This window comes from Xenopus laevis, chromosome 6S, assembly GCF_017654675.1.
Source record: "Xenopus laevis strain J_2021 chromosome 6S, Xenopus_laevis_v10.1, whole genome shotgun sequence".
NCBI lineage: Eukaryota > Metazoa > Chordata > Amphibia > Anura > Pipidae > Xenopus > Xenopus laevis.
The window spans coordinates 66,622,160-66,632,159 of record NC_054382.1 but is presented as its reverse complement, the minus strand read 5'-3'; the positions used below and the strand labels follow the sequence as shown (position 1 = coordinate 66,632,159).

Here is a 10,000-nt window from a genome sequence, read left to right as displayed (position 1 = left end):
CCACCTAGGCCTGGGTCTAGGGCGGCAGGATTTTGGGGGGGGCAGCATGCTGCCCAACCACAACCATTGGTTCAAAAACACTGGGGATGCGCTGGAAATACAATCATTTTTTTAAATTTCCTATGTGCCAATCCCCATTGATGATGAAAATTTGCACTAATAAAGGGGAGCGGACAGGGGCGATGAACGGCAGTGGGCCTAGGGGTGCCCACTAGGTAAATCCGGCCCTGGGGGTGAGTGCTTATTTGTGCCCTGGGTACCCCTGGAACTATAGCAGGGTGACACCCCAATGTTTCTATATATCTCTAACCTTGTTATGAGCTAAGGGGGCCCAGTCTAAAGGTCAGTTAGGGGGAGATTTGGGGTGAGTGCTTATTTGTACCCTGGGTACCCCAGGAACTATAGCAGGGTGACTGTTACCCCAATGTTTCTATATATATGTAACCTTGTTATGAGCTAAGGGGGCCCAGTCTGAAGGTCAGTTAGGGGGAGATTTGGGGTGAGTGCTTATTTGTACCCTGGGTACCCCTGGAACTATAGCAGGGGGACTGTTACCCCAATGTTTCTATATATCTGTAACCTTGTTATGAGCTAAGGGGGCCCAGTCTGAAGGTCAGTTAGGGGGAGATTTGGGGTGAGTGCTTATTTGTACCCTGGGTACCCCAGGAACTATAGCAGGGTGACTGTTACCCCAATGTTTCTATATATATGTAACCTTGTTATGAGCTAAGGGGGCCCAGCCTGAAGGCCAGTTAGGGGGAGATTTGGGGTGAGTGGCTATTGGTTCCTTTGGAACCCTTGGAGTGTAAATTGCTAAATGGTACACAAGGGAACTATACATTTGGAGAAAATAATAAAATTAATTGTATCCAGAATGCTTGGGTCCAAGATCTTTCTGTTTCAGTGAGAAAAAGTTATCTCAAATTCATCACGTGAAAAGTCATGGACGATATTCAATTCAAGAAACAAAAAATGTTTCTACACATTCATTTCAAGATTTTTCCCTTAGACTTAAATTGAGTTTACATAAGTGATCAATGGTTACATAAGTATTTCTGAGTTGAATTGCATCTGAAATTGATTATCGTCTGACGTTTCACTTGATAAACTTTTACATTAATAAATTGAATCTGGCACATTATGTTTAATAAATTTGTTTTTTATCTCAAGGAACCCATACTGCAAATATTAAAAAAAAATTTGCAGGCCCCACTTTTCTAGGCTACTTCTCAGGATGGCAGCAAAAAGAACACATTCAGATTCTGCAGGACCTTCTGACCATGCAGAAAGACCATCAAGGGTGAGTGTTATAATTTGGCAATACAACTATATTACAAACATAAACTTTTTAAAAGCCACGGTTTTAATTCGTCAAAGGATTCCCAGACTGGACTCTTTCTTTGTTCAGGCATATACACAAGCAGAGAAACTTCATGAGCTTGAATTAACCTTATACTTACAGTCATACCTTATACTTGCAGTCATATAAAAAAGTTTGGGAACCCCTCTTAAATTTTTGCAGTTTTATTTATCATTGGCTGAGCTTTCAAAGTAGCAACTTCCTTTTAATATATAACAAGTGAAATAAAGTTTATTGGATTAACAGAAAATATGCAATATGCATCATAACAAAATTAGACAGTTGCATAAAATGTGGGCACCCCAACAGAGATATTACATCAATAATTAGTTGAGCCTCCGTTTGCAAATGAGTGTCTGGATGGCGGTGTTTTTGACCATTCGTCCATTCAAAATCTCTCCAGTTCAGTTAAATGTGATGGCTGCCGAGCATGGACAGCCTGTTTCAAATCATCCCATAGATTTTCAATGATATTCAAGTCAGGGGACTGTGACGGCCATTCCACAATATTGTACTTCTCCCTCTTCATAAATTCCTTTGTAAAGTTCCAAGTGTGTTTAGGGTCATTGTCTTGTTTGAACACTTTTTTCCAAAATGACTGTGGCTTGTCTAAATGAGATTTTACATAGTGACTCTGTTTGTGGCATGAGTGCAGAAAGGGCTTCTTTCTCATCCCCCTGCCATACAGATGTTCTTTGTGCAAATTGGCGCTGATTTGTAGAACGATGTACAGATACACCATCCGTAGCAAGATGTTCTTGCAGGTCTTGGAGGTGATCCTCTGCATGTTCCGCACCTGTATTTTTCTTGGCCTACCAGACCTGGGTTTTACAGCAACTGTGCCTGTGGCCTTCTATTTCCTTATTACATTCCTTACAGTTGAAACTGTCAGTTTAAACCTCTGAGATAGCTATTTATAGTCTTCCTCTAAACCAGGGATCCCCAACATTTAGAACCAGTGAGCAACATTCAGAAAGTAAAAGGATTTGGGGAGCAACACTAGCATGCAAATTTTTCTTGGGGTACCAAATCAGGGCTATGATTGGCCATTTGGTAGCCTCTATGTGGATTGTCAACCTACATTGAGACTCTGTTTGGCAGTACACCTGTTTTTTATACAACAAAAACTTACCTCCAAGCCTGGAATTCAAAAATAAGCACCTGCTTTGAGGTCACTGGGAGCAACATCCAAGTGGTTGGGATCACTGCTCTAAACCATGATACTTGACAATATTTGTTTTTTGATCTTAATAAAGTTGAACAGCAAACAAATTTATTTTAATATTGGCTAAAATATAGTGGCATAAAAGCACCATTTTTTTAATTAATCCTATTTATGATTTCAAATAGCCCTGTTGCTTTCTCTGTGTATAGTAATATACTATTTGTTTTTTAGCGTGAACAACTGTTCATTGAAATGCAGGCAAGAGCCTGTTCACAGAATCATGGGCCTTCCTTCCCTTTTAATCCAAGAAGAGCACTAAGAACTACAGCAACTCAAAATCGAATTGCAGAAAATGACCCCATTAATAAGAGTTGGAAACACAAACTGGTGCACATGCAAGAACTGCATTGTTATGCCAACAAAAATGGAATCTATTTGCTGCCGTGAGAATCGCAATACATTAAGTCTCATTCCAGAAGGAGGACAATGTGTTACTGAAAATAGAGATTTTACATCAAGATGTCTAAAGAAATCCGAAATAGATTTCATATTCAGAGTTTTGGGCACAGTCACTCGCAGTCATACTAATGACCCGGAATACAATAGGTAACAGTAAGATCTATCATATGTCAATGAGTGATATATTATAGAAATTTACAAGTGTATTCATCATTAGCAACCAAAACCCTATAAGGCAAGCCTACTGCCACATGGGGCAGATTCATCTTCCACTACATTTCTGAAGCACTGCTTCAGTCTGGGTACAGGCAAACATACAGCAAATTTCTACCCAAGATAGCATACTCGAGCAGTTTCATGCAGGAATACGCTGCGTGTACCTTCATCTGGGTTAATTCAGTGCTTCCAGGTTCAGGCACATCTCTGTTTTAGCAACAGAGCAGATTATCAGCCTTTGCTTATCCGCAGGCTGAGAATGCACTCCATGTGGAAATAGCACAAAGCTGGCCATACCGCCAAACGAGAGGATCGCTCCCTGATATGCCCACCTTGAAATAGGAGATATTGGGCTGATACAATACTTAAACCTTAGGTCCAAACGATTGAATTAGCCCGATATTGCCCACTTAAGGTGGGCATATCGGGTGAAGATCCAATCATTCGGCAACCTTACCAAACAATTCTATCCTTAGGTGCATGGTCAACTATAGTAATTTTTATAAGAAAATCTTTTTTTAATGTACACTGTGTAATCATTTTCATTCTTGTTTTTATTTTCTAGAAACTTGCGCAAAACGGCATATAGGTGTTTCACGGTCTTGGCTCATGGATACCTAGGAGCTGGCATTAGGAGACCAATACCTGCATGTGCAGTAAATGCCATCCGACAAACGTACCCTGACCCAGATGGACTGTATGTTGGATTCAAATTTGCAGAAGATTATGATGCTTCTGACATGGCTCTTAGTTTATAATTTTTTTTTTTTTTAAAGATATATTTTGTTAAAAATTTCAGTTTGTTAATTACACTTCAGTTTCCAAAGTCGACTGAAATTTCCTAGTGAGGCAACTTCGGAAAACTAAGGGTAAGGGCAAATGTGCACATTCGGGGAGATTTAGTCGCCCGGCACTATTTGCCTCTTCTTTGGGGCGACAATCTCCCCAACTTGGCTTGTCCTATCTTCCCGCCGGCTATACTGAAAAATCACCAGCGGGATTGCACTCAAGGCGCTTCATTTTCTGAAGTCTCCCAAAGTTTCCTCGTGAGGCAACTTCGGAAAATGAAGCACCGCGAGTGGCATCCGACTGGCGATTTTTTTAGTATAGTAAGCGGGAAGATAAGGGAAGGCAGTTCGGGGAGATTGTCGCCTCGAAGAAGAGGCGATTAGTCACCACGCAAATAAATCTCCACAAATCTACCCGTGTGCCCTTACCCTAAGTGTTAAGAGTGCCACTCATAGGCGATTTACACTCTAGCCGGCGAGGAGGCAGTTCCGTCTTCCATCTGCCTTCTGTCTGCTTGAATGAAGAAACGCCTGCGCTAATACACTCGCGTCGCTTTGATTTCCGAAGCCACCCAAAGTTTCCTCGTGAGGCAACTTCGGTAAATCAAAGCACCGCGAGTGCATTAGCGCAGGTGATTCTTCATTCAAGCATACGGAAGGGAGTTTGTCACCACGCAGAAGAGGCGATTAGTCAACAGGCGACTAATCTCCCCGAATTTGCTCATCTGACCCAACCCTAAGCCTACTGCCAGACTGGACTGATTATCGGCATGTGTATGAAAGCCCAGCGACAAATCTTCTTTGGATTTCCTCTGTAAAATTTCGGATTTGATCTGTAAAGCTACAAATGTATTGTTATTCCTACTTTGTATTACTCATCATTATATCTGGACCCTCTCTTATTCATATTCCAGTCACTTTTTCAAACTAATGCATGGTTGCTAGGGTAATTTGGAGCCTATCAACCAGATTGCTGAAACTGCAAAACTGGAGAGATTCTGAATAAAAAGCTAAATAACTAAAAAACCATAATTAATAAAATTTGAAAACCAATTGCAAATCTTCTCTGAATTTCACTCTCTACGTTATACTAAAGGTTAATTTAAAGGTGAACAACCGTGGATTGAATGGCGTTTAGCAATTGAGGGAATACAGGGTTATGGAAGATAGTTCATGGTACACCATCAAGGGACTGGTCCCATTGAATCTTGGAATCAGGAAGAAATATTTTACCCCTCGAGTTAAATTAGAGACGCTTTAATAAAAGGGTTTTGCCTTCAAAATAGAGTTAAAGGACCGGTAACAAAAAAAATTGAAACCGAAACTCCACTTCCGCTCCTGTTCAGAAAAGGCAACCATCCATCCTGTGGTGCTCTACTTCTCTTCCCTGGCTATCTCCCATATTCTACTGACAGCATGTGAAGCTGCCCATCAGCGAGCGCTATATTGTACAGATCACCCCTGCCTTCAAGTGCACTGGAATCTTACCTCGCAGGGCAGCGCAGTGGCCCCTACCCCTCAACCCATGGCCAGGGCCCAACAGAGTGGCTGAAGTGAAGGCAGATGGCTTCAACCTACTTTCCAAGGACTGTTAATCCCTGTCCGGCAAGCAGATCTCGATGGAGAGCGACGCCTGGGTTGTGCATTTCGCGGAGGCTACGAGGAATCGCAGTGCTGGGGAGGACGTGGCTTTGGAGAAGTTGCGGCTGAGATTGACTGTGCCCCTTTGGAGATATTCCATGATCCTGGACTTCTGCAGTAGATTCTTGGCTCGGCGGAGCAATGTGGCTGTATCCATAGCTGTCTTTGGGGCAACTACCCGCTCCCAAGTACAGAGTCTCAGCAGGAGCCTCTAACCCGGGAGCTGCCCATAGCGCTCGCTGATGGGCAGCTTCACATGCTGTCAGTAGAATATGGGAGATAGCCAGGGAAGAGAAGTAGAGCGCCACAGGATGGATGTTCGCCTTTTCTGAACAGGAGCGGAAGTGGGGTTTCGGTAAATTATTTCTTAATAAAGGCTTTTCAATTTTAAAGTTTAATTTGAATTGGTGTTTATTTTTCGTGTATACAATAAATTTTTTTGATGTTACTGGTCCTCTAAAAGGTTGAACTTGATGGACTTGTGTCTATAACTCACAAAAAAGATGGTTGAATTAGCACATGCATGTAGCATGTGAGCAGTAACGCCACGCCAAGGCTTCAACCTTTGTTACTGTACACACATCCATACACACACACTACATCCATTCAAGGAAACTCACAAATTAAATTCTAATGATTCTAATAAGATAATTCTAATAAACAATTTCAATAACATAAATTTTTTAAAAATTAATGAAAAAAAAGAATGAACTATACAAAGAAACAAACAATCCAAAAGAACATAAAAATATAGGAGTCATACCAGAAACATTCATTCTTTTTAATAAAAAAATATTTATTATGTTTAAATTGGTTTAGTTAAAAGAAATTAACCTAGAACATTTATAAGATAGTTTTAAAGATTTTATGCTCATTAAGCAAACTGACAGAGATAAGAAATGGATGAAATATCGAAATTTAAAACATAAACACAACATTGTAGTAACTATTCACAGAAGTATACGACAATTAACGAGACAAAGCAAGATGTTTGGGTTTTATTTTACTTTTTGATAGTACAAATTGGATTCAATGCAACATAAGTGCAGGTAATTGTCCCCATTTTTTACTTATTAAATCTCGACAAGTGCTCCTTTAGAATCTCCTCTTTATCTGGTCTTTCCAATGGTGCAATGTTTTTTGGAAGCGATGCTGCTTGAGACTCCCAACTGCTGCTGATATTGCCCAAGCAAATATCGATGACATCTTCAATTATATCAAATATAAAGTCATTTTTGGTTGGTTCATAAATTGGCTTTGCAATCCAAGTCTTCTTCCATTTTGGGCACACATAGGAAAATCTTTTTTGTCCTAAATCAAGAGCTGACCTTCTTCTATCTTTAATGGTTGCCTGTTTTCGATTTACATTTCTATTGTGGGACAAGGCTGCAAGTTTTGTTCTTGCCTCCATCGCATCCATTTTAAAATGTAGTCTTTTCGGACGGAATGATGTTGTTTTGCTGTGGAACACCTCTATCGCCCCAGTATGACAGAAGCGCTGCAAATGTTCTATATCTTTGTCAAATCGAGGATCGTTGAATATGGTAAGCAGGCTTTCATAAGCTGGATCCGATTTTTTATCCACTGGGTTTCATTTTCTTCTTCCTCTGTCAAAGTGTCGTGTGCACATCCGCCAAGTCCATCTTCCCATTCGTGAATCCCCTGGATGTGGTTTAAAGCTGAATTCCACTTTTCTTTTAGGACATCAACGTCACCACCACATGTCTGCGCAGACCACCAAAAATGATTCACAAGTGGCTGTATCCATTCAGACAGTGGTTTGCACAGTCTTCTCTTGCTAGCAGCAACAAGTTTTTTTCGGAGACTTTTTGTGAAGTGCCAAGTATCAAACTGATGAATTAAAGTTTTAAAATCATCTTGAACTGCTTTTTTGATGCCACTGTGCCTGTCTGTTGCCACTATCTGTACATCAAAGCCATCTTCTTGAATTTTTTTCAAACACTTGCAAAAGGCCTCTTTTTCCAGTTCGCCTGATCTTTTCTTTTTAAAAATTTGTAAAATTTGAAAGTGCAAAATCTTCTCTGAAACCATGTCCATCATCGAATAAATGCAATATTTTGCACAGTGTCCCGGGCTGTCATACTGCCCATCACCAGCAACACATAGTGCCTTTTCAGACAGTTGAGTGCGCAAAGACTCCTGTTCTAATTGCCATTGTCTGTCGATAGCTTGAAACAAATATTCACGTTGAAACCTGTAGTAGGTTGTTTTTGAAATATGTAGCAATCCTAAAATATTCAGCATGTCATCCACTTTTTGAAAGCTAGCTCCACTGCATAGTATTGCACAACTTAAGAGTAGATTTCCAGCAGGAACATTTCTAATTCTTGGTTGGCTTTGCCACAGCTGAAATTCATGGCCACTAATGCAAGTAGCAGTAACGGAGAGGGAAGATCCAATAGTTTTCTTGTTTAATTTTTCTATAGGTGAGGTGCATTCAATACTGAAACCACATCTTACTTTGAATAACAAATCATCCAAACACGATTCGAATACCAAAAATTTGCGCTCCTTTATCAAATCTTTTTCATTTTTCTCCTCCTCTTCTTCAAAGGTTGTCTCAGTGTTTTCAAATTCAGTTAAGGGTTCAAAATCGTCATCTTTGCCTTGTTCTGTAGACTCTATTGTTGAATCTAGACAGCTGAAGCTCATGGGCTCACTACGATTTTGGCTAAGGTCGTCAGTATTTATTGAGTATTCTTTTTGAAATTCTTGATCACTTACAGATTCTTGGCCAATCTTCAAAGGTGTTGAAAAAGATTTTGGGTAAAAATGATCCATTTGTACTACACATGCTTTTTCTTGGATGGTCGTTTCAGGAATCGGTAAAAGCAATTCACACTGAATGCTGCAATTCGATGTAATGTATTTCAGTTCAATTTGTGTTCCTGAACTCTTTGAAATTAACTTCGGATTGGTCATGCAAGCCACATCTTTCGAAGTCCCAGTGACAGTTTGAATCCAAGTGTCAGTTTGGGTCTGGGAATCTCTCATGATGGGTAACTGAATTCTGGAAGGTGCAGATGCCTCAACTACAAAGTCTTCTGTTCTCTGTCGTTTTGATGGTGGACATATGACTGGGTCCACTGAAGTGTCAATGTCTTGAAAGACTGTAGGGACTGCGCCATTCTTAAGAAATGTCTTCGTTTTTCTTTTCTCGTAGCAGTCAGATGTGAAATGCAAAGAGCAGATCCTGTAGAGATCATTTTTTTTCCCCTCAAGAACTTTTTGGGCAAATTCATCGATGTTTCCAAAATCCTGTTTTATATGAAGGAGCCAGGTTTTTATTTTTTGTGTATCATTGGGAAATCCATGTAGTATGACACCTTCAGATCCTTTTCTTCCAGTCCAGTGAGGACAATTTTTTACAATGCAACGTGGCATTTTTGAATCTATAAAAAATAATATATTTTTAAGTTATATGGATAATAAATTGATTTAATTGAATACTTTTTATTAAAAATTATGTTTACTACATTCACATTTTTGAGGCTAAAATAATGGGATTACTTTGCTGTTGTGTCAGTCAACAAATTCAGCCAACAAACTATTTTCTTGTTGGTAGTAGCCCAAAAAAATTAATTATGTATAATTATATTCTGTGTCTGCGGTTTATCATTAATTTTCATATAAAATTAAAGTGTTTACTATAAATTTTTAAGTCATACTTACCAAGCTTTAGTCAAGGAACAAGAAAGGAACAGGACTTAAACTGTTGAAAAGTGACCAATGACAACTGTAGGGGAAAAGAAATTAAGAATTGTAAAATAAAATGAGTGACAAAAATATCTCAGTCAAACAGGAAACTATATACACAAATAAGGCAAATATCCCAAAAATTTGAGTTTGAGATATTCTTACCGAGGTATCAGTTAGTCGGGGAGCACAAAAGGAAATCAACCTGATATCAATGGTTGAAAAACGACGATAACCACTGTAAAAAAATCAAAAAAAATCAAAACATACCAAACGATAAAAAGTAAATACAGTAAATACAGTAATAACAAGTGTAGTTGGACTTTGATCAACTTACAAAGCTTTAGTCAGGGAGCACTGTCGAATATCAACCTGATAACTACAGGTGAAAAATTATAACTGTAAACTGTAGGGAAAAAAAAGGTATATAAAAACTGAAGAAAAACATTGCAGGAAACTGGCAAACTAATTTTAGTATTCATACTTACCAATTTTTTGTCACGGAACAACAAATGAACCGGACATCAACTGTTAAAAAATAAACGATGAAAACTGTAGGGAAAAAAAAAAGTTGGTAATTAAAAAATAAAATGAGTGACAAAAATATCTCAGTCAAACAGGAAACTATATACACAAATAAGGCAAATATCCCAA

The 10,000-nt window shown here is 39.1% G+C and overlaps 2 protein-coding genes across 2 annotated transcripts in view; one reads left to right on the top strand and one right to left on the bottom strand.

Moving 5' to 3' along the window:
* The first annotated feature begins 2,903 nt into the window (after positions 1–2,903).
* On the top strand, positions 2,904–3,964 carry LOC121395240 (P2X purinoceptor 7-like). Its single transcript, XM_041568272.1, has 2 exons — positions 2,904–3,131; positions 3,766–3,964. The coding sequence occupies exons 1-2, from the start codon at positions 2,938–2,940 to the stop codon at positions 3,956–3,958; spliced, it is 387 nt and encodes a 128-aa protein (XP_041424206.1). The 5' UTR covers positions 2,904–2,937; the 3' UTR covers positions 3,959–3,964.
* A 3,174-nt stretch (positions 3,965–7,138) lies between these two features.
* Positions 7,139–10,000, bottom strand: part of LOC121395106 — a 3,010-nt gene continuing 148 nt past the window's right edge. The window contains exon 2 of the mRNA XM_041567687.1: positions 7,139–9,898. Within this exon, the coding sequence (XP_041423621.1) occupies positions 7,139–9,034 (1,896 nt within the window). The 5' untranslated portion in view covers positions 9,035–9,898. The remainder of the gene's footprint in view (positions 9,899–10,000) is intronic.

Bases quoted from the DNA above. Each gene is read 5' to 3' on its own strand.
- LOC121395240 (XM_041568272.1), top strand. From the start codon at position 2,938: ATGCCAACAAAAATGGAATCTATTTGCTGCCGTGAGAATCGCAATACA. The intron at 3,132-3,765 runs GTAACAGTAAGA...TTTATTTTCTAG, and splicing joins AATGACCCGGAATACAATAG to AAACTTGCGCAAAACGGCAT.